The sequence below is a fragment of the Mauremys reevesii genome, unplaced genomic scaffold, assembly GCF_016161935.1.
Source record: "Mauremys reevesii isolate NIE-2019 unplaced genomic scaffold, ASM1616193v1 Contig37, whole genome shotgun sequence".
Classification (NCBI taxonomy): domain Eukaryota; kingdom Metazoa; phylum Chordata; order Testudines; family Geoemydidae; genus Mauremys; species Mauremys reevesii.
In genome coordinates this window covers 374,947-400,171 of record NW_024100848.1, presented here as the reverse complement: position 1 = coordinate 400,171, position 25,225 = coordinate 374,947, and the positions used below count along the sequence as shown (strand labels likewise).

Below are 25,225 nucleotides of genomic sequence, written 5' to 3'. Positions count from 1 at the left end.
TTTCTCTCTCAAGTGACAACCCTTTTCAAAAGTTGCCTGGGTACACAATGACTTGATTAACCAAAACAGATACGTAATGCTGCTCATCATGGTAGCATACACTAATATAACAGAACGTAGCAATTTCCCCAAGAGCAATTATAGTCTATTATTCATATACTGGTCTGTATACTACAGGAATATATTGATACTCTTAGTGAGATCCTGACTTTTTCCAAAATTGTCATTTATGAAACAAAATGATGTTGAATAATGTAAAGAGTCTAACTTTGTTCCACAGAAGCAAGGAAATTCAAAGTTAGGACAGTTACTCCATCCAGAACTACACATATTATGCCCATGCATTGCAGCACACTGAACTGATCTCAAAACACTGCAATACATAGGGCACAAAGGATCCAATCTTAGAAATATTATCTATAAACACATGTATGGTCATGTCAAAAAACTAGTAGCTATCTATAACAACCTCTCTCACTTGGGTAGAACCAGATCCCTGGGACTGGGTATGGACAGATTTGTACTATAGCTGTTTTATAATGCAAGGACAGATGAAGTGCATGACATGGCCTGTATTTTGTATAATCAGAAGAAGAAACCCTGCCATAAAGTCAAGGTAGAGTCACTCAGGAATGGAATGGTTTTGCTCTGGTATTAAAAAACAAAACAAAAAAAAAACAACCATACCACCTACATAGCATCTTATTTGTATTGTACCTGGTGTCGGATGATCTGAGTGTATTCTTTGACCAAGTATTTGGGGTAAAAATTTTTGCTCACGTATTTGTCTTTTGAGTCTAAGAACTTACACAAAAAAGAATGTAACTACTTTTTGGTGCCAATAAACCACTATTTCAAACCTGCATCAATAACCAAGGTATGAAAAGCATTCAGTGCCACTAAAACTGCAATTTAAGGTCAACTACAGTTTGGGGGAAAAAGAGAAAAAAAAATGCTCTAGTGTACTTCAATCTGATGCCCAGGACAAGAACACATTTTAGGAATTTGAGATCTCTGCTTGTCTTGTGCTTTCCCCCTTCCCCCATCATCTCTCACCTTCTTGATTATTACTTCTCAATAAATGAGAATAAAAAAAATTGTGTCAACACAATCATTCAGCATCTTCCAAATACTGTAATTAGATATGGTAATCCAAGATTACTTCTGCCTGGAAATATTTAAGTCCTTTGGTTAAATTTGGCAAGAATCCATTGGGACTTTGTGTACATCATCTTACTGAAACCCGAGTGCATTAAATTAAGCTTTACCAATAAATCAAAACAGAATACTAAGTTTAACTGCAAAAGTGAACTCAAGGATTAAATTGTTTTTACAAATACTCCTATTCCACGTGAGGATAACCTACACTTAACACAATCTTCAAGTGGAAGCATAACTCCCTGACAGCATAAACACTATTAGTGTATACATAAATAAGCTTCAAGTGTTATTAATTGAATGGTGACTGTCACACCTCTCAAAAGAAATGCTTTGAGAAGCAGCAGATAATTATACCATATTTTCTTTTAATAGCAGGTGCTTCACACCTTTAAAAGTTTTAGCATTTCTACAAGTAAATACACCCTTCGATCAACTAAAGATTTCAGCAACAAAAGACTTGGGGATTTAACTTGTTTAAAATTACTAAAAGTCTAACAATGCAAACATCCAAAGAAATAAAAGCCAAGTTAGTCATTTCAGCAGATGGCATCCTTGATTCAGTGGGTATTACTTGTTCTTCTTGTATGAAGAAAAAAAACTACACACAAGGCATCTGATCTTTAAGTCTGTGTGTTAATATGCAAAGTGATGGGAAGCAGACAGTTTCTCTTGCAAAGGCAAAGTGCTTAATAATGTAAGGCCAGCAGATGTGAGGGTTTATTTTAAACTGTGCTTAACTATGAGCTGTCACTAGGCACAGCTGGAAGAGGGACAGAAGGCCACGACTGTTCTGAACTCAATCCAGGTAGAAGAGAGTGACAACTTCATGTTGATCAGGTGCAAGATGGTGTAAATCTCACTCTGTGGCTATTTTCATCTCTTCAGGACTCTCTCTAGATGGCCTGAAAGAAAATATTCACTTACTGAGGGAGAGCAAACAAAGAGAGGGAAGAGGATGATAAAATGCATCGTTGCAAGATTACCGTATATTGTGAGACTGCATAAACATGGAAAGCTTTAGAACATAACTGCAAAACTAGACAGAAATTTGCTATGGGACCTAATCTTTATTTTTTGTTCATGTGAGTGGCCCCCATTGGAGATACAGGTATTATACATATGAGTAAAATGCAGGATCAAGCCCACAATTGCTAATCTTGCCCCGGTATGTTATTTATATCAATGGTTGCAGTCACATTCATTACACTGCTTTGGAAACCACAATCCACCCCCTAGTTTTTATTTCTAGAGTATTATAGAACAACAAGTTCTTCATAAAACCCTTCCCCAAACCCACAATGAATAGTTTCCTATTTATAATAAGTTTGTTCTTACACAGTCTGTGATTCACTCCACATCACACTAATCTATTACTTACTGATATATCTGCAGAGGCCATGGTGTTTGTGATGGGGTGGGAACTGAATTTGTTGGACTCACTAACATGGCACTGTATATGTTAGAGGCAACCACCAGTATACAAAGCAGTATGGGTCCTATGATCGCTCCTTCCAATCCTAGGTAATATGCTCCACCAGCTACTGCGAGGCCTGTCAGGTAGGGATGACCACCTCTGGAATTACAGCATAAGGAGAATAAATTACTATAGAGCAATATTTTATAACAGCAAATAATATCATTTATGGAAATGTGGATTGATTAGCAAATATTATTTAGCATATCAAGCTGATGGAACTAGAGATTGCTATAAATGTTGTGAGTACAAACATTCTAGTATTATTCATTAGTATTTGGTCTTGGTAATGTCCACAATGTAGTAGACACTTTCCACATATTGAAGAAGTCTCTGTTACAAGTAGTTGATTCTAGGTAGGCTTCGGGTTTCAAAATGAAATGCTCAAGGCTAATCATAAAACACAATCTTTGTAACGATTTTTGAATTACAATTTATAAGATGGCTGGCAACATGTGTCTTCATGTAACCTCTAATTACTAAATGATGACATGTCATGTGTGCTCTAAGCTGTACACACGCTAACAAGAGTAGTTTGTAGATTCACAACATTTCATATTCTCTCTTTGGAATTAGTTTTTATTTGCAGAATGGTAATGGGTAAACCAATGAAAATATCTACAGACATTCAATTTTAGCTGTCTTGTAAAGCATCATAAAGCCATCTAGGAAACACAGGCTTGGGAGCAGTCTAATAACAACTGCTCTCAAAGACTGTAGCAAGTATCTCAAAGATGATGCCTTTGTGTGTTAAGGCCTGACTATCACCCCATCACTGTTCTACACAGCAATACTAAAGCTGCCATTCTAAATACTGCCAATACTAAAGCCCTGCTTCGCTAAGCAAATCCTACAGCAGAAGAAGCCAACACTACAAATAAAAGATTGCAAATAAGCCGCTTGCAGGGAGGTAACCACATAATTAAAGGCTTGGCATGCTCCCACACACAAATGCATGATGGAAAGGCATCCATGAGTATAGCTGGGTTAGGGAAAAAGGAGGAATATCTGATTATTTTCAAAAAGTTTCCTTTTAAATTCAAAATTAAGCTGAAACTTGAAATTAAACCTTGCTCTATAGTTGTTTAAAAAGAGGAGGGGAAATTTCAAACATATCTAAAAACATCAGGGAAAAAATTATTCAAAATTTCAAAACTTTCTACCACTCCTAGTAAATAAAATAAAATAAAATAAAATAAAAACAAAAACATACATACATACATACATAAAAAAAGACACACACCCCCTCGCCAGACCCCAACTAATTAATCTAGCCATCTGGAAACCACTCCTAAGTGATGTGTCCTAAAGAGATGATTAAAATTGGGTCAAAATGAGAATATTTTATCTGTACGTCCCCCCCACTGCCATACTTTAGCAGTTCAAATTAAACGGAACAGTTCCAAAGCACAAAACTAAAACCCAACCAACAGTATTATGCAAAAACCAAAACCTAGCCTGCTCCGCATACTTACAGCACATAAGCCAGCATACTGACAATAAATAAGGGATTGTGTGGAGAAGCTTGTAGTAAAATAAGTAGTACACATTTTGCGGTGTGGTTTTGGAACTGAATATAAGGGAATGAGAATACTGGCTAGCCAGGCAGAGTTCTGGCGGTTGATGTCAAACTGCTACACAAAGCACCAAAGACGCACCACAGTCCCGACTTATGCCATCTGCACTATTGCTGTTCTGATCTTTGTCACTACTGCACAGAGTGGGAGCTCAAAACGTAACACACAACTCAGCTTCACTTGTGACATAAATCAGATCTAATACGCAGAAGGGGCAGGAGTAGATAATTTGATTATGAGAGGGTGGGATTTAGACAGATCTTTTGTTACCCTCACTAAAAAAAGTGGACTTGTGACTGATTGCTGAATTCTTTAACTCTTTGTAAATTTTTTCAACGGTTGTGTCAACTTTAATTTTTTTGGTCCAACTGGTTAAATTACATAGGCAGCTGCTCCAACAAGTTGCTGATGAGATACAACTAATATCAGTTTATACATTTAGAAAACCCTGCATAACCCAATTATAGCTATTTCTAATGCACTTAATCTAATCTACAATGTAGCAGAGTGTTTTTGTTTTATTTAATGGGAACAGTAGTGTTTCTTCTCTGACCTTTGGTAAATTCATCTCTATCAGAGGCATTTTATAGGCAGTAAACAGAGCCATCTCATTGCAGCTGAAAAAATTCTAATGAATTAATGGAAGAATGAGGTGATTGGCTTTTTAATGACCACTGTCCCTACAAGCACAAATAATCTATCATTGGAGAAGAGTAGTAATTTATACTTCACTTACTAGAACAAATTCATAGAAAAGCAACCAGTGCAATAGTCTGAAGAAACTTAAGCCTATGTATATTTTCAAGGACCAGTTCTCTCTGCACAGTATCATTACGTGGCTCAGTTGGATGAGACCAAAAGATTTTAAGACTATGGCAAATCTTGTCTTCCCACAGAATAGAAATAAACAGTCTACCTAATGCTTTGATTTGATGAACAAACCTAGGTGCATTATAATAAAAATTAAGCTGTTCCAGCATCTGGCTAAAATAATTTAAGAGTTCTACTAGATGTACAATTACTCCTAAAGGCAGAGGCAACAGCAGTGCCTAAGAGCACATTTTTATATCTGTACATCACTACAAAGTTGGGACCATTCCTTGCAGATGTGGACCTCCACCAGAGTTTTTTGTCACCTCCAGACTAGATCACTGTAATGCGCTCTACTTGGAAAGCTGAAAGTTTCAGCTGCCTGCTTATTATTCTGGATGCAACTGAAGGGTTTGGATTTGACCTTACATAGGTTTGGAGTTTCTCTTCTCTCTCAACCGTTGAAATCAGAGGGAAGCTCAAGCTGTTAGGGCCACATTTTTAAAGGTATTTAGGTGCCTCAAGTTGCACATAGGTGCGTAGTGGGACTTCCAACAGCATGTAGGTTCTGAACTCCTACAATGGGGGCTAGGTGCCTATCTGTATCTTTAGGAACCTAAATACCTTCAAAAATCTGACTTGTAGTCCCTAGATTTTTTACATCTGGTGGTTAGTGCCAGAACATTCTTAAGGAGAGCCCCAAACTCTGGTACTCCTACTTAAGAACATAAGAATGGCCATAATGGGTCAGACCAAAGGTCCATCCAGCCCAGCATCCTGTCCACCGACAGCGACCAATGCCAGGTGCCCCAGAGGAAGTGAACCCAATAGGCAATGATCAAGTGATCTCTCCTCTGCCATCCATCTCCACACTCTGACAGAGGCTAGAGACACCATTCCTTACCCATCCTGGCTAATAGCCATTAATGGATTTAATCTCCATGAATTTATCTAGTTCTCTTTTAAACCCTGTTATAGTCCTAGCCTTCACAACCTCCCTCAGGCAAGGAGTTCCACAGGTTGACTGCACTGTGTGAAGAACTTCCTTTTATTTGTTTTAAAACTGCTGCCCATTAAGAACTAGGGGCCACCAAATGAAATTATATTATGGGAACAAGTAAATAGCTTTTCCTTATTCACTTTCTCCACACCACACATGATTTTATATACCTCTATAATATCCCCCATTAGTCTCCTCTTTTCCAAGCTGAAAAGTCCTAGCCTCTTTAATCTCTCCTCATATGGGACCCATTCCAAACCCCTAATCATTTTAGTTGCCCTTCTCTGAACCTTTTCTAATGCCGGTATATCTTTTTTGAGATGAGGAGACCACACGTGTACGCAGTACAGAACATAATTCAACCTCCACGTGAAGGGAGTTTGGAAGAAACATTCGCCATGGACTGATTAATCCGTAGTTGCCTACTACTGGGTTTCTTGTGCCTTCCTCTGAAGCATCTGGTACTGGTCATTCTAGAGCAGGGGTGGGCAAACTTTTTGGGGCGAGGGCCACATCTGGGTGAGGAAATTGTATGCAGGGCCAGGGCAGGGGGGGTGGAGTGCAGGATGTGGAGGAAGGGGCTCAGGACAAGGGATTGGGGCAGAGAAGGGGTGCAGAGTGTAAGAGGGGGCTCAGGGAAGGGGGTTGGGGTACAGGAGGGGTGCAGAGTGCAGGACGGGGCTCAGGGCAGGGAGTTGGGGTGCAGGGTGCAGCAGGGAGCTCAGGGCAGGTGGTTGGAATGCACAGGAGTGCAGAAAGGGGCTCAGGGCAGGGAGTTGGGTGCAGGAGGGGTGCGAGGTACAGGCAGAGGGCTTAGGGCAGGAAGTTGGGGGGCGGGGGGCAGGAGGGGTTTGAGCTCCAGCCCGGTGCCGCTTACCTAAAGTGGCTCCGGGGTGGCAGTGGCGCACACCAGGGCCAAGGCAGGATCCCTGCATGCCTGCCCTGTCCCCATGCCACTCCAGGAAGTGCTGTGGCCCCTGGGGGGGGGGGGCGGTGCAGAGGGCTCTGCGTGCGCACATGGAGCCCTTTGCCTCCCGGCCCGGGGGCTGCTTCTGAGAGCAGCGCCGGGCCCGCAGCACCACCAGGGGTAATCCCGCGGGCCGGATCCAAAGCCCTGAAGGGCCGGATCCGGCCCGCGGGCCATAGTTTGCCCATCCCTGTTCTAGAGTGAAGGTACTGGACTAGATGGACCATTGGTCTGATACAGTATGTATGGCAATTCCTATGCTCCTGTATTTGCTTTGATTCTTTCTCAAGCAAAGCCAGAGTTGGCTGACTTTCAGGGTCTGATGCAAGACTTATACATGCAGACTGCTGCTGACTGGTTGGGTAGAGAGGAGAGTATTGTGGTAGTACTGACGTTCTGAAAAGTTAGATTATTATTATTATATGGTCTCAATAAATCTGTTCATGTGCTTATAACACTGAAAACACCACTATAGTTTGGACAAAAGTTAATTAAGGCAAGAGTGTGATCCAACATAAAAAAATAGCATGCTTTGAGAGGTCTTCAGCGAGACACTTACCCTGATATATCTGAGTAGATTGCTGTGTCTACAAAGTACGTTGGCAACAGGTGAAAAACCAAAAGCAAAATGGCTTTGCATCCTTCTCCTTGGGTGAGCCACAGATCTAGAATTGCGGGTATTGCTGCCCAGTATGTTCCCAGAAATGGAACAGCTCCAAGTATTGCTGCCAATGCTAACATAATAGAGTACGCCATAAGTCAGAAGTTAGGAAGGAGAGATCAGAAAACATATTTTAAAAAAATACTTCGGGTCAGATTCTGTCACCTTTACTGTGCAAATAGTCCCATTTAAATCAATGGGACCACTTAAAATAAGGAACAAAAAAAAGTTGCAGATCAGGCCTTTGGAGTATACAGCTCTTCCTTTTTTTTGGTTATTATACCTTCTCCAAAATTCTGATACCTAAATTCTTTCCATATAAAAAATGTTTGATTGTGACATAAAAATGGATGTGAATAAAAAAAAAAAAAAAAAAAAACCAAGCAGGAGAAGCAGTCTTTTCAACCCAAGGTAGAAACTTCTATTTTACTCCTGGGGAAATTCTGTGCCACTGCGCAATTCAGATTTTTGTAGAAATTAACATTGTGCGTGCAGAATTTCCTTTCCCCTACAGAAATGGGCCGCAGCGCTGCTGGCTACCACTAGGGGCCACTGGACCCAGCAGAGTCCAGCTCACACATAGAAGATACTGCTGGGGGGAGGGGGATGGAGCTAAAGGGTTCCTGACAGCTGCAGTTCCCAGCACACACTGAGGGACGGAAAAGGTAGTGCCTAGGAAACTCCATGCAAGCCTAAGACTGAGCATCAGACTGTTTCTCCCTCTGGATCCCTTGGGGGGAAGGGTATCTGGGCAAGGGGGGTCCCCGTGGCTGGGCTCTGGGGAGGGAGGGAGAGGGTTCAGATGTATTGGCTTGGGGGGTACGGGCGCACAGCTGGGCTCTGGGCAGGGGAAGGGAGTAGAGAAACAGGAACTAGGTTGTCAGACGTTTCTTTAACTCTCTACTTCTAGGGGAATCTTTGTGTGTGTCTGTATTGTTACAGACATTCTTACTGACAGGTATTTTGAAATAAATTACAAAAATTGAAATTGGCATGATTATGTAGTGTTATTTTGACAAATAGACATGATAGAATTGTGCAGAATTTTAAAATATTGGGCACAGAATTTAACTTTTTGGCACAGAATGCCCCCATGAGTGCTATTTATACACCAATACAGTTGTGATCAGCCATATGGAAATTAAAAAAAAATTATATTTTTATTATAGACAGGGCTCGTAAAGCTACCCGTTATTACGGTTGCCCAACACTTCCCTTTTTTACAGGCCCTGTTTTCAGTTGCTTACAACTTTGCTAAACTTTAACCATTTCCACTGAAATTTTACATGTCATGTCATCTGCCTGTCTCAGGCAGGCCTTCTCTCCCCCCGCATAATAAAAGCTTCAGCATTTCCAAAAATGAGGCTAGGAAAAAATTCTTTGAACAGCTCTACCATCCCATGCTTTAGAGTAGGGACTGGAAATCTGTCAGGGATGTGGCTTTTGCTGTCCCCAGGACGTATGCCCAAATTTGACTGACCTATAAGTCTTTGAAAAGTAGAGATTTCAGAGAATGTAGGTGCTTTAAAAAAAAAAAAAAGATTCTGTCCACACTGAGCATGCTCCAGACTCTTACCGCTGCTAATGTCAATCAGATGGGGCATGCGCCAACACAACAGAGTGAGCGAGCATGCTCATCCCCTCACAGCTTGTATGTGTGAGAGACAGACAGGCTTTTGCATATGCCATCCCCACAGACCACATGCTCTCTCTAGCTCAGGGCTACAGGAGCAAAGACAGGCTTCCCCCATTGTGGCTGCTCCAGGCTGGAGTGGGGCCAGGCAATGATGCCGACAAGGGACAAAAACTGGACTGTTGGAGGCAAAGGAGTAGATTAGGACAAGATGTCTCGTGAGCCTAGGACCGCACAACGAACCTTAGTTCTGGCATTTCCTTACTTCTGAGTGCTTGAATTTGAAATCTTAAAGTTATTTTGGCATAGTTTGCATGTGTAATTATTAATATTTCAAACGAAGATCTTTATACAGGCAATATTTAATCACTACTGCCACTGCACAATAAAAGGATACATAGCTACCATCTGTAAAATAAATAACATTTGTTTTGGTTCTTACCTGATGGTATGAAGACAATATTAATTCCAAATATGGTGTGAGTGAGCCAGGTGTACAGTCCATAGAACCCAGCCATTTTGAGAGAAGCATCAAACACACCTCTAGAATGATCAAAGAAACCCAATTAAACTACTGATTACAAAAGTGGAGGAAATATCAAAACACATGTCCAAGTGCATCATACTATTAGTGAAGTAAGTTACTTGGTTCAATTCTAATGATGAATAAATTATCCATTTATTCCCTATGCCAAAGGATGCGTTCAACTCAAAGTGGATTTTTTTTTTGATTTGCCAAAATTTTCACAATTGTCAGATTCTGTTAAACCCCAAATGACTCCCCCCGCTTTTTTCTAAACTGCCTGTGAGCTGAAAATTCAGTTATTCACACGGCTCTACTTATTAGCTTTATGTGCCTTCCCTTGCTAATCATCATCTACATCATCTCCCTGCTGCCACCTTACTCCCACCTTACTGTTTTTGTAGGAATTTATGTATATCTAGTAATTTAAAATGCACCTATGTGAAGCTGTGGGTATATATACAGAACTTATAAATTAGGACTAATGTCTCAAATATGAAATCCTCAAAGAGACCTAAACTAGAAGCTCGTCGTCAAACACAAAACATTCAGCCACTTGCCCAGAAAAGACATGGCGGAGAAAAAAAAAAGTTTTGAACAGTGACCTGAAAGTTAACAAATTCAGATCAATATGGGTGATGGGGTGGGGAGGGAGTGGTTTGCAATGTTGATGCTTCACTGAAAACACCCTGAGCACTATAGCTGATCTCATTTGCCATAGTACCACATCGGGAAAGGATAGTCTGAAACAAAATACTTCGTGTCCTGGTTAATGCAAAATATACAATATATTTTAAGTTATGCTAGAAAGAAACAGCTCAAATCTTTACAAAGAAAAACAAATTACATTAAGCAAGCTAAATGTCAGAGCTTGTATAAAAACTTCAAAATATTAAGATACTATCATATTTCGATTAGATAAAACAATCGAAATTTTTTCTGCACTCTCCTTTTCTATTACATTGAACGCAATATGCCAGTTCTCTACAAAAGTTTAAAGAATATAATTTTCTTGTAATGAAAGTCTGTTTACAGAACTAGTTCTGTTTTTAATTACTTACACTATCAAAATAAATCATATCTGAAGTGTCAGAAAAAATGTAAGTTCTGTTCTGATTAACTGAAATTCCTGTTCTTTTTACCCACTAGCTTCTCAAAACTAGCGTGGCAAGTGTCAGTTTAAACCCTGTATACAATTTCGTCTGTAGCTGGTTTCCATGTCCAAGATATTTAGGTTTTGGAGAGGAAAGCCTTCAGAGTTGCTCACAAAGATGAAATGCTACATATGTACCACCAAGCCTGGAAGGAAGTAATAAAAAACCATTTCAACTTTCCCTTCTGAGAGCTCTCCTCCTGGTAACACTAAGAATTCGTCTCTTCCCTCCCATCTTCGCCTAATCCTTGCCCAAGTAATTTCCTCCTCTGTCAGGCTCTTCTAGCACCTGAACCCATCCCAAGGTGTTCCCTTCTAATGATGGAGCAAACCCTTCTTCTTTATAAACAAGGAGAGGGGTCTGCAACCATTAAGTGAGGCCCCTAATTGGGGAAGTGAATTTTTTTTAAATTGCTATATAACTTGTCAGGAGCCTTCAAAAATAAGAAAAATCATAATTAGGAGGATTCTGTTACGCTTTAATACTTAAACATTGGTTGTGGGAACCCAAGTTCCAGTATGGCTTAATATGAAACTTTTAAATCCTCAGGTTTATAATGTCCTTTGAAACTGAATATGAGCTGCTACACAAATAAAGTTGAGGTTAATATGTCTAGCCAAAAAAATCACTGAAAAGTATCCCCACAGTCTCTCTCTGCTTACTCTCTCTTAGAAGATGCTTGTATACTTTGCCAAAATTAGCATGATACATGGTCTCCAAAGAGATTTTTGAGAGTGGATGGATATTAGTTTTCAGTTTATGAGCTCTGGCTTGACGCAGGTGTCTGAGGTACCAACCTCACTTGAAATTAAACTGTTCTATCTACAGCTACTTGAAAGAGTTTTTGGGTACTCAGTCAGTGAAAATTTCCCCATAGCCTATGAAAGAAAAGAGGACTGTCCTACTATGATAAATGCAATAGTAAACAGAAACAACTCCATGAGCCAAAAAACCCCTTTGGATTTCTAAATATAACTGTGTATTAGAAAACAATTGCAAATCTGCTTTCGGCACACAGGAAAGCACTTGAAATAGAGGATCAAATTCATTTTAATAACCAAGTGAAATCTGTAAGAACTGCATCCACTTATGCCCTGCACTCAGAGCTTAAAATAAAGGCATTTCAGACATGTCTTTTATAATTAGCAATAGCTAGTATATTTTCTTAATATGCTAGTGTTTCAATGAGTATATAGTCTGCACAGATCACTAAGAACTAATCTCAATGAGACCATAAAAAAAAATCACTACATAGCTTTAGAGCTGTGTATTTACTTAGATAAGTTATTTTTGTTATTTACTTATTGATAATGCAGTAGGCAGAGCTTTTAAGTAAGTTTGATAGTGTTTACACTGATAAACCAGTTATTCATTATGCATATGCCATTAGAATAATAAAAACGAGGAAATTGACTGGACAGGCTTAAATTTGTTACACTCAAAACTTCTCAACATTTGGATCCAATTTCTGCTATCATAACCATGAAGCACATCTCTGAATGTGAGCCCAGTTAGTCATTTTAGTAACTGATATCAACATTATGCATTATCTCCTCCATCTACGTGATGACAGACCCTCAGAGTGGTTTGTGCAAAAATCATACAGTTCTATATTACCATAAAAAGAGGCAGACTTTTTTGAGCCAATTTAGCAAGCTAATATTTTCACTTACACGGGAAGGATTAATTTGAGCTTTTGAAACTGCTCAGATGTGTAATCCAATAGGGAGGTGTGAATGTTGCTTAGTCTTTACGTGTTTCAACAAAGTCAGAAAGCCAAATGCAAAATGCATCACTTAGGAACACCTTGTGGATGAAACATCACTTGGAAGAGCTATGGTCTGTAAATGGGATTACAGAAATTCAAGAACAGTGTATGGCATATCTTGATATTCTTGGTTTTACTTAACTGCAAAAGACACACATGAGAAAACAAAAGAATAGTAAGAGTGCTCACCTTGTGCTATTCAAGCTCAAAATCTGGGGGTGGGGGAAATCATGTTGGATCCCCACATACTTCTGGATAGTTACATAGCAGCAGTGACCAAAAATACATTTCTATCATTTCTACTTAGCCATAAAGTTGTAGATTCTAATATGGTGATTCCTGACTTTTTCCAGTTAGTACCGGATTAGAATCAATGCAGTGAGGCTAGAGCTCCCTGTTAATTTCTTAGTGAAATTTACGGTGATTTTCTCTAATTAGGCCTTAAATGAGTTGGCTCCTGGTTATCTCTCATTACCTTTCCCCCATGAGATACCTCTGAGATCACATGAGGCAAACAGCCGCTAGTCACACAAAGAAAGGATGGAAGGACATTTACAAGTGAGGGCTTGGGACTGTGGAATCTACTTCATGCTTCAGACAAAAGTATTATTTTACTTCCAGGGCTCTCTACAAGGCCTATTTGTTTTCTAAAGTTCTTCCTGAGCACTGGGGAAAGAGGAGCAAGTGGACTGGGCTGGAGGGAGAGTTTTCATGTGAGGCAGTAGAGTGGACCTATGAGGGATCAATTTATTGGACACTATCCTAAACTACCAACATGTTTTTATACTAAGGGTACACGCACTTTGAGCACTGGATGCAAATATAATTAAAAATTGGAAAAAAAATATGCTGTTCCAACAACTTGTAAAATATAGTACCATGAATAGCATGTCAGAAGCCAGCTGGTGGCCTGCTACAGAACAAAGGCCAGTTATCCTCACTGTAATAGGGATAAGGGAGCTCAGGCAACCTAGAATACTTGGTTTGCTTTTCGTCTCTCAGAGAGGTTCAGGAGATGCATAAAAGGAAGAGAAGTCAACCTTTCAGTCATCCCCCAGCCACCTGCTTTAGCAAAAATCCTCTGCCTTAGTTAAGTTGGCTACAAGACTGCAAACTAATGACAAAGCTGAAAATGCCGCTTTTATCAGAGTGGCACTTGGCAACAGCAGGACCCAGAGGAGAGGCAAAGTAAACCCACCACAGGCAGGTAACTTGCAGGAGTCAGTATACTGGGAGAACTGGTAGTAACCATAAATTATAAGTATGAAGTTAGGGAAAGGAGGAGAAAAAGCACATCTGGGGAGTAAAAAACTAAAATAAAATGTCTTTTACTATCAGCTATCCTGTAGAGAATGAATAGACACATTATTTGAAACGGGGAACTCCAATATTCTGCAATATTCTACAAACCTAGGAGAGACATGCTAACAAGAACAAGCTTTACACATTTTTGTTAGTCACTGAGGAAAACCTTACTACAATTAATACCCTGTACACTTGTTTAAATAATGGAACTTCTTGGGGGTGTTTATACTTTGTGCAACTTAATACTTAAAAGGGATAGCAACTGTTTAAACATTATGTATTACTTAAAACTTTATGCAATACACAAAACTAGCCACATTTGCAATTGTAATGGGGAGCATGGACACAGAAACTGCACAGGAACTGAGTAATTTAAACTGATGCTCTCATGCCCTAGACCTATCAATTTCCAGCTCTGGATACATCTCTTAATTCTCCAAACAAGAGGGGTCAGGATAGATCTGGAGAGGCAATACATTCAGAAAAAAGTTACTGCTAGGTAACGTCTCTCCTTTATCACACTGCCTGAGCATGAAGCCTGCTGTAGGAAATGACTAGCTAGCCGTGAAAATTCTGAAGGAAAGCTGCTAATTGAAAAGACTGAAGCACTACTCTTCAAAACGGAACATCCAATCTAGACTGAGTATTGAGAGAATAATGTTTTGTACAAACAAGAAATGAGCTGCAAATAGCAGAACTGAAACAGCTTGTTTGTGGCTTTTCACAAAAAATCTAACCATCTTTTAGCCCTCTTAAAAAAGTTTGCCCTATCAAGATAAAAACTAATCATATTTCTTTATATATCCAATTCCACCATGAAGATGTGAAAGGAAAAATTATGGTAAAGTAATTGACTGATTCAGTAAAATTCAAAGACCACTCTACTAAACAAAATGATAGGAGATCAACTCTACTTTGGTCCTTAGGAGAAGGTGTAAACAGGATCAAGCGTGTGTGTCATCAGAGCCTGCTGTTGAAAAGAAATCTCTTGGCTAATGTTACAGCCACAAAGAAAAACTGTGAACGTGCAATGTGAAGGAATAGGTAGATGAGTTTTCAAATTGTAGGAGACTTGTGAAAATTAAGTTTAAATACCACAAACTCATCCATTTACAAATCTAGGAATATACTTCTACCTTATCCTTAAGAAGCCATTTTACTAGGTTAAGAGGGGAGAAAAAGACTTGGCCCCATCCCCTGCACAGTAAAAGGTAAGAAGAGATAGTTATGTACACTTTAGCTGTAAATCAACAAAGGATTGTCTTTATGAGACATAAAATGCTCCAAAATAAGTCAGCCAATGGAACAGAATTGGACCAGCCTTAAGTTTAGACTCTATATCAACTTGAAAAGACTTCCTCCAACATGACTCCTTAGATTAGAAGATGTTTCCCATAATTTCAATAGCAAAGATGTGATTGACTAAAGAAACACAGGGTACGTTTACACTGCAATTAGACCCCCAGTCAGCTGGAACTGGCCAGCCACAGGTCTCAGGTTAAGAGGCTTTTTAATTGAGGTGTAGACATTTGGGCTCAGGCTGCAGCCCAAGCTCTGGAACCCTCCCACCTCACTGCATTCTAGAGTCCAGGGCTCCACCCCGAACATCTACACTGCAATTAAACAGCCCCTGAGCTCAAGTCAGCTGGCACGGGCCAGCAGCAGGTTTTTAATGGCAGTGTAGACATACCCACAGTGACCCCAGCTTCAACAGCCCAGCAACCACACTTTTAGGAGAGACTTGGGCTTGAAGAAGGTTCCTGACGAGGGATAACATTTCCAAGAACTACATCTGTTGAAGTGAACAAGATCACTCAGGTCCTGTCCTGCCATTTCAATGTGTCTACATTCTCTGGCACAGAACACTGAACATTGTGTGTTCCAGTTTGTGACAAGCAAGTCTACATATGGATTAGTCCACTTAAAAAAAACAAAACAAAAAATCCAATCACTGATTCCTTTGAAGACCACTCAGGCCTGTTCATAGTAACAATTTAAGGTGGTTTTCACTCCTCCAGAAGTAGATGAGAAAGCACTGACCTTGTTCATGGTGCACCATTCCTGAGATTTACTGCATCTTGTCATAGCCAGACCAAGATCCCCCCTGCCTATTCAAGTAATAGTCTGCCACAATATTACCAAACAATTAAAAAAAAGAGTAATACTAATCCTGTGCAGGGAGAAGGTTAGGATTGTGACTGCTCAGGCTGGTGAAGCGAGGAAATGAGGGATTGCTATCAGGTAGAGATTTTATTTTGCATCCAAGGAGCATGCACATGCATGACCCTGATAGTTTACTGCATTGAGAGGGGTGGCAATTTGTAAGACAGTGCTTGCTACTCCTAATATGTGGATCTGCAGAGGCGATATAATGAGGAGAAAGTTAAAGTTACATAGTTAATCTCTCAAAATGTCTGGAAATGCCATAGTTAAAGTTGCACATTCATTTTATATATATATATATATATATATATATATATATATATATATATATATATATATAATATATATATATATACACACACACACACACACCCCACGCCCCGTGGATAGTATTATAAGAGGTATAATTAAGCATCTTTATATTACATAGTATTTAAATATACTTGTATTTATTCATGTAATTTTAATATCTTTTACCTTGTACACAATTATACAATAGTCCTCATACAATTTCATACCTTAATTGTATGTAATTCTGTTTATATACACTTATAAACACATATACCATACAGATATATAAATATTATATATGTTTATTTACATACAATCCAGAGGAGAACTGGATGAGAATGGAAATACACAAACAACACTTTCTGGAAACCTGCTGTCTGGTGGGTAAAGAAATTTTAGCTTTTTAAATTACTGACCCCCATATAATGCTAGTCAATATGTCTGGTTGAGCAATAACTAAAAGGTCAGGCACATGAGGAAGATGGTAACTACAAAAACAGAATGAACAACCTATGTCGGTTACAATACTGATCGTGTTTGTGATAAAACAATATGGAAGCTCTTACACAACCAGCTAATGTTAGCTAAATACACCTCATTTCCCTAGTTTAGAGAGCCTAGAAGAGGATAATATTTTCTCAGACAAATGATTTTGTGCACTGAGAGTAGTACCGTATATTACTATGGTCTCATATGTTTTTTGCAGCTTGACCTAAACGCTGCACTGGAGTGTTGCAGAAGACTAGAAATTCTGTAGTAGCTCTGGATACGTTAAATAAATGGGAGGAGAGTTTGCAGAGTAAAATGAATGAATAAACTGAAATATGCCTTTTATTATTTAATTTCATATTAAAATTAAGTTTATATTCACCTGGAACATTAATTTTCAACAATAACTGGTTCTTATCTAATGCTTTTCATCAGCAGATCTCAAAGCTCTTTAGAAAGGAGATCAATATCATTACCTCATTTTACAGATGGAGAAACTGAGGCACAGAGAGGGGGAGGGGAAGTGACCTGCCTAAGGTCAACCAGCAGGTCAGTGGCACAGCTGGGAATAAAACCCAGGTCTACTGAGTCTCAGTCCCTTGCTCTATCCTCTAGGCCACACTCAGAGAATGGTATTAGTCCAGCTGTTGCAGCCATTTGGGAAAAACTGGAGATTTGAAATAAATAAAGCGAGGGATAGTTTAGGATTTTGGAACATAGGAAGGTATGGGAGGCTATTTTAAGTTGTGAACTAAGCAAGTTAGCTGGTTATTTCTGTTAAAATTACTAGCAGTAATTAACCAACAGTTAATTTTGAAACCTAATGTCATAATTAACACTCCACTGTGATCATCAGGTAGTTCACCCTTTCCTTAGAGTTAGGGTCTGCCTCATTCTGCACACAACCTGAAACATCACTGAATTAATTTGGAATGTGAATCTGAAAGGTTTTCACCACCAAAGCCAAAGCATAGATTCTGGTACACAAATCTGATTCAAAAAGTGGATTCTATCCTGATTTCAGAAAGGCAAAAGGGGAAGGAAGGAAGGAAAATTTTGGAAATGCCATTTTTAACCTTCTACCCTCACCCTGTTCAAACATTATACTCACTGAAAGCAAATGAACACTATATACACACAAGCAAGAACTATAAATTGTGAAAATGTAATACACTTTTCCGCATTCTTGTGAGCCATAAGTCTCTGTAATAGATACTTCTGGTACTGAAAGGACATATAGTGCATGCAGACTTCTTTCAAGACTTAATTTATTAAACAAATGTTAACAAAAACTCACTCAATTAAAAAGGTATACTATTAACGCTGCAGTCAAAAATCCACCCATTCTAGCTTTCCTGGGCATATTATTCCTGGGCACTTTTACTCTTAATATGCTGGAAGACAATTGTTTTCTCTGGGAACTGTATCACCATCTCATTTTCTTCACTATTTGACTATTCTGTGAAAGCAATAGCCTGGATATATTTAGGTGATTGATGCAGCTTTTGCATAACACAGCTCCCTACATCTTCTGAGGCCTAGTCTACACTACGAGTTTATCTCGAATTTAGCAGCATTAAACCAAATTAACCCTGCACCAGTCCACACAACGAAGCCCTTTATTTCGATATAAAGGGCTCTTAATATAGATATCTGTACTCCTCCCTGACGAGGGGAGTAGCGCTGAAATCGATATTTCCATTTCGAATTAGGGTTAGTGTGGCCACAGTTTGACAGTATTGGCCTCCGGGAGCTATCCCACAGTGCACCATTGTGACCACTCTGGACAGCAATCTGAACTTGGATGCACTGGCCAGGTAGACAGGAAAAGCCCCGCAAACTTTTGAATTTCATTTCCTGTTTGCCCAGCGTGGAGAGCTGATCAGCACAGGTGACCATGCAGTCCCAGAATCAAAAAAGAGCTCCAGCATGGACCGTACGGGAGATACTGAATCTGATCTCTGTATGGGGCGATGAATCTGTTCTATCAGAACTCCGTTCCAATAGACAAAAATGCCAAAACATTTGAAAAAAAATCTCCAAGGCCATGGACAGAGGCCACAACAGGGACTCAACACAGGGCTGCGTGAAACTTAAGGAGCTGAGACAAGCGTACCAGAAAGCCAAAGAATCAAATGGACGCTCACGGAGGGAGGGGCGACTGACGCCTGTAGCTATCCCACAGTTTCTGCACTCTCCGAAAATCATTTGAATTCTTAGCTGAGCTCCCAAAGCCTGGAGGGTCAAAAACATTGTCGCGGGTGGTTCAGGGTATGTGTCGTCAGCCCCCGCCCCATGAAAGCAAAGGGAAAAAAATCGTTTCTCGCCTTTTTTCCAATGTCACCGTATGTCTACTGGATGCTGCTGGCAGACGCGGTGCTGCAGCGCTACACAGCAGCATCCCCTTGCCTTGCCTTATGGATGGCAGATGGTACAGTAGGACTGCTATCCGTCATCGTCGTCCCGTGGGTGCTCCTGGCTGGCCTCGGTGAGGTTGGCCGGGGGCGCCTGAGCAAAAATGGGAATGACTCCAGGTCATTCTATTCTTTAAGCTTTGTCTAATGGAGATTCAGTCCTGCCTGGAATATCATGGCAGCTGGAGGCTTCTGCCTCAGGCTGCTCTCCCCAGTCAGCAGCACCATGTGTTCGTGCCCACCCCTTGCTATCAGGGCTCACAATAAGATACTTAGATCTCTACATTTTGCTGCAAATAAAAAAATTAAGCTGCCGTCCCTAGAACGGTCTCCCAACATACATATCCTGGGACAACCAAAGGCCCACACACAAATGGAGATTCAGTCCTGCCTGTGCTTCTATCCTAGTGCTTGTCACAGATTCCCATTTTCAGCTATAAGCTGAGTAAGTGCAGAACGGTGGTTCACTCTACTTTGCTGTAAGCCAACCGCCCTCCCCTCCCCCCTTTGATCTCTGCTTGCAGAGGCAATAAAGTCAGTGGTGTTTCTTATTCATGCATTCTTTATTACTTCATCACACAAATAGGGGGATAACTGCCATGGTAGCCCAGGAGGGGTGGGGGAGGAGGGAAGCAACAGGTGGGGTTGTTGCAGGGGCACCCCCTAGAATGGCATGCAGCTCATCATTTCTGCGGGATGTCTGGGGCTCTGACCCGGAGCGGCCGTTTGCCTCTCTGGTTCTTTAGTAGGCTTGCCTGATATTCTAGGCAAGACTGACTCTCCATTAGACAAAGCTTAAAGAAGAGAATGACCTGGGGAGTCATTCCCATTTTTGTCCAGGCGCCCCCGACCGACCTCACCGAGGCTGGCCAGGAGCACCCATGACAGCAGCAGATGGTACATTAGGACTGGTAACTGTCTTTGCTAACTTGCAAAAGGCAAGGAGATGCTGCTGTGTAGCACTGCAGTACCGCGTCTGTTAGCAACATCCAGTAGACATATGAAAAAAGGCTGAACGGGCTCCATGGTTGCCGTGCTATGGCGTCTGCCTGGGCAATCCAGAGAAAAGGATGCGAAATGATTGTCTGCCGTTGCTTTCACGGAGGGAGGACTGACTGACGACATTTACCCATAACCACCCGCGACAAATTTTTGGCCCCCATCAGGCATTGGGATCTCAACCCAGAATTCCAATGGGTGGGGGAGACTGCGGAAACTATGGTATAGCTATGGGATAGCTACCTACAGTGCAATGCTCCGGAAGTCGACGCTAGCCTCGGTACATGGACACACGCCACCGAATTAATGTGCTTAGTGTGGCCGCATGCCGTCAACTTTATACAGTCTGTTTCCAAAAATCAGTTTCTGTAAAATCGGAATAATCCCGTAGTGTAGACATTCCCTGAGTTACTACAATAAAAGCTGTTATATCCGGCACTTCACTAACCCGAAACCTCTATAAACCGGCATTTCTGATCATTATTGAAATTCCGGTTGGTGCTGGGCCGGCAGCGTGTTTTGCATGGGATGAGGTGTGGAGCGCGGGCTCTGGGAGGGAGTTTGGGCACGGGAGGGGATGTGAAGTGTCAGATCTGGGAAGCGCACACCTCGGGCGGCTTCCCACAAGTGGTGACCTGTCCCTGCTACTCTTAGGTGAAGGTGCGACAGGCGGCTCTGCGCATTGCCTCCACCCCGCCCTGAGTGCTGCCTCCGCAGCTCCCAATGGCTGGGAACCATAGCCAATGGGAGCTGCAGGGACGGCGCCTGCAGGCGGAGGCAGTGCACAGAGCCGTGCCTTCACCTAGGACCAGCCGCGACAGGTCGCTGCTTGTGGGAGCAGCCCGAAGTGAGCGCCACCCCAAATCCGGCACCCCCACACACACTGCTGCGAGCCCCCTCCCACACCCAAACTCCCTCCCAAAGCCCATGCCCCAACCCTGCACGCCCTCCTTCACCCAAACTCCCTCCCTCTTTGTTAACAGGCATTTTTCACTTACTAGCATCCCCCATTTCCTCAGCTACCAGATAAAACAGCTTTTACTATAAATAAAAGTTCTCAAGTGTTAATAGAAACCCGATTGAACAATCAAGGCACTGTAGCTCTCTGCATCAAACATTGCCTTTTCACTTTTAGGCAACTTTGGTTCAGTCCCTTTCTTTGTTAGGAGAACCTTTTCTTTAAAATCTGGAGGACGCTTTTCCATTTGCTTTTTAGGAAAAACTATGATCATTTGGGAGAATTTTCTATAACCAACCAAGAATCTCAAGATTTTGAAAGGTATTAAAATGGATGAAGAAAATAACAATAACACTTCTCAAATGGAAAACAAACACTACTCATCTTCCTGGTGTTACTAAATTTGAGCTTTTGCTAATAAGAATGTTTCAAGAATCCAGTCAAAACACTGAACTGGTCTTATGACTTCTATAATACTGAAAGCTGCAGTAACTTTAAGCCACAGCCATACCCGTGTGCATGCACTCATGTGAAAATATCGCACACACTAAATTGCACTGAGGCCGTGACAACATGCAACTTAGTAATGTGCAATATCTCCACCAGAGCAAGCAGAATGGGAACTTCAGGGAAGAAGGGTATGGTGCATTCAGGAAGAGAACGACATGCTGCTAAGGGAAAGGAAAATGGTTCAGGCAAAGGTGCGCATGCTGCTACTAAAGAGATCCAGGAACTTGAGAATTACCACTTCATCCAATCAGAAATGAGGAGACAAAAGCATCATCCCTCTACTTTTAGGGATACATGAATCAAGGTGGTAATAGTCAATCAAAGACACAGTGAAGTAATTGGGTTATTATGAACTAACTTCATACAAAGGACTTTGACAGTCTAGTGCCCTGGAAAAGCAGTTATCTGGTAATTTACACCCCAGCCCTCAAAGTACTGCTTTATTTAAAAAAAAATTACATTCTGAGTATTTTCACTTACTGAAGTATTGATGGCTAATAGACACAAAAGTCCTGTAAAATCTAATAATTCTAGTTCATATCTGAAACAAGTTTTCTTGTTAGTCCTGAGTGAAAGCCTCAGCAAATATTTCCATCAACTCAAGGTAGTGTGTCATCAACCCCTTCTTTGGCCAACTAACGCTGTATGTTTCTTTTTCTGAAAGTCACCTACACTGCTGCTAGCTAGGCCATGTAAAGTTCTTTATGGAACAATGGAAGGTATGTTCTCTTCTAGCCGCGGAGCATTTGCCTCTGCAACATCCCCAAGACCTCCTGGCCTAGGGAATGAGAAGTCTCAAGCGCTAGTGCAAAGCACTACCTAATGAATGACTGGGTCAGCCCAAAATAGTATTTTATTTATAATTTTGAATCATATCCCATATGCATAGAATTCAGTACAGGTGATCACTTTAAACTAGGCAGGACAAGCTTCTTATATGAACAAAATTCACCAACATATTTTTAACAATAATATTAATTTAAATACATAATACTTCTAACTCTCTTGGGGGTACTCTGAAAACCAACACTAACTCCCAATAATTCTAATTTACTTGGACGTCATATGAATGAATTATTAAGGAAATAAACAACTAGTCTACAGATGTAGAATTGATTTGATTATATTCTCATTACTTCGATTAATTGTAAAATGTAAGCCCATGCAGCTTCAGTATCAAGACACAAGACAAATCTTGGTTTATTTCATTAAACAATTAAAGATTGGTCCCCTTGGTCTTATCTAATAAATGGAAATTTCAGTCACCGTAATTGGTAATAAATGATACAGATCACTGAATGGGTTCAGGAACAATGGTTGTTCTAGCATGCAAATGAATCCTGAAGAACTGTGTAAGTCTGCCAAATATACTATTTCATGGGAGATTAACAGCCCCTATTGCCCCTCTTCCACCATTGGATCTGGCTGAATTTTAAGAAACACACTTCACTACTGAAGTATCATTCATTACACCCTTGGATTGCCAAACAATCCAGATGACTGATGTAGGTTCTTTCCTAATAATTCAAGCTAAATTTAAGATGGATTAATGTTAGTTCTAACTACGTCAACCTAAGCAATATGCCTCTTGTGCCGGTGGAGTTATTAGGTCGGTGTAGTGGGTGACTTACATCAGAACAATGTTGTAGTGTAGATACTTACAGAGTTAGGTCAACGTAAGCTGCCAAGTATAAACCAAACTGGGGGGGTAAGAGAGAGTGTTGGAATTTATGGGGTGTGTGGAAAACAATTGTATTCGCAACACAGTAACTATTTGACCACTGCGGGGGATGAAGGAAGTTTGGGGGTGGGGGTGGGAAATCTCTGTAAGGAATAATTATTTATCTTGTTAATTTGCAGGGTTTTACACTTGGGTCTCATGCCTACAGCGAGTACTTAACATTTTTGACCTTCTAAAACACTCAAAACCTGGTTTAAGAGCTCTATCCTGCTTAGCATGCACCAATCTCAAGCACATCATAGGCCCCCGAACAAGCCCAATCATCTCTTTTGAAGAGCAGAAAATAAGATTTTTCCTAATTTCTAATTACATTTTTTAAAGAATTAAAGGAAGGAATAATACCAGATACGAAAGGACAACAGATAAAAGAGCTGCCTTACAACTCTGAAGGAATCTTGCAAGTGATCTTGGTAAAGAATGAAAATCACAAGGTAGGTAAATATATCATCTTTGTGCCAGATTCTCAAATTTAGAGAGAATCTTGAGGAATGTCGGTAATTAAAGAGTATAATTACAAATGAAATAAGGGCTACTATCCATAGGTATGATTTATTTACTTTAAATAAAAGGTGGTAAGATACCTCATAAGGCACGAAACAATAAAAAACTTTCAGAACACGTCAACAAAAACCAAAACTTTGCATCAATGTCACTGATTTCCATTAAAGAACATTCTGAAACTCAATAACTCAAACAGGTGGGAGGAGCTGGTCTTATATAGAACAAGTATTTCAGAAACAGGTACTATAAGATAAGGGGACCATATAAGCAGTATTCTTCCTTAGAGACTGAATCTGTGCAAACTGTGTAAAAGTATTGAGCAAAACTAATAGGTTGCTTTGCATAGAGCCATGATTTAAACATTCCTGTGACTGACAAAGGAAGCTGTTCAGTGTTGGATAGAATAAATCTTCACCTGACTAACTGCAGGCCTGCCAGATCATAGCTGTGAGAAATAAAAATCAGTCATTTCAACACAATTCTTTAAGTTATGGTATTACCTAGGGAACTGGTATTAACAAAAACAAAGAAAACACTGGATGAATTTTCTAATGTCTTAAGTTCATTCCAAGTTCATCCCTAGAACTCAGGGCAGTTTACACTACAACGTAAGCCCAGGGTTCAAACTAAGGCTCAACTCTAACCCCCCTTCCATCTACACACAAACTGCGTTAACTCAGGGCTCAGATCCAGGATCCCAGGACCTTGTGGGGTGGAGGGCCCGAGCCTGACCCAACTTGGACCCAGGGTTCAAGCCTTATTGCTTTGTAGTGTAGATGCTGTCCCAGTGGACTCGGGCTCTGGGAGTTTGCCAACAGTATTCCACAGTCCCATAGACTGACTCTTTATCCTCTGGAGTCAAGTTTGGTGGACATTCAAGTTTTCCCACAGTGCACCACAAACAAAGGGCTAGAGCAACCAAATTTTGGGGAGGGTGCTAGGAAGTCTGGGATATGGGTGATTGTACTCAAGTGTGCATAATGCACTCTAGATGCTGGAGCTCCAGGCTGCTAACTCAAATTCTACTAACCCTGGGTTTACATTGCAGTGAAGGCATACCCTCAGAGGCATGATTCAAAGAAGGATACACGTGAATGTATGCTCCAAGTACTTAGAAGAATATTCT

At 40.6% G+C, this 25,225-nt stretch overlaps 1 protein-coding gene across 1 annotated transcript in view; it reads right to left on the bottom strand.

Annotated features, from left to right (window-relative positions):
• Positions 1-1,561: 1,561 nt before the first annotated feature.
• The window catches only part of LOC120393921 (transmembrane protein 245-like), a 142,514-nt gene continuing 118,850 nt past the window's right edge, over positions 1,562-25,225 (bottom strand). The window contains exons 15-18 of the mRNA XM_039518378.1: positions 9,726-9,826; positions 7,549-7,723; positions 2,540-2,734; positions 1,562-2,063 (exon numbers count right to left, since the gene is read on the bottom strand). Of these exons, the coding sequence (XP_039374312.1) occupies positions 2,018-2,063; positions 2,540-2,734; positions 7,549-7,723; positions 9,726-9,826 (517 nt within the window). The 3' untranslated portion in view covers positions 1,562-2,017. The remainder of the gene's footprint in view (positions 2,064-2,539; positions 2,735-7,548; positions 7,724-9,725; positions 9,827-25,225) is intronic.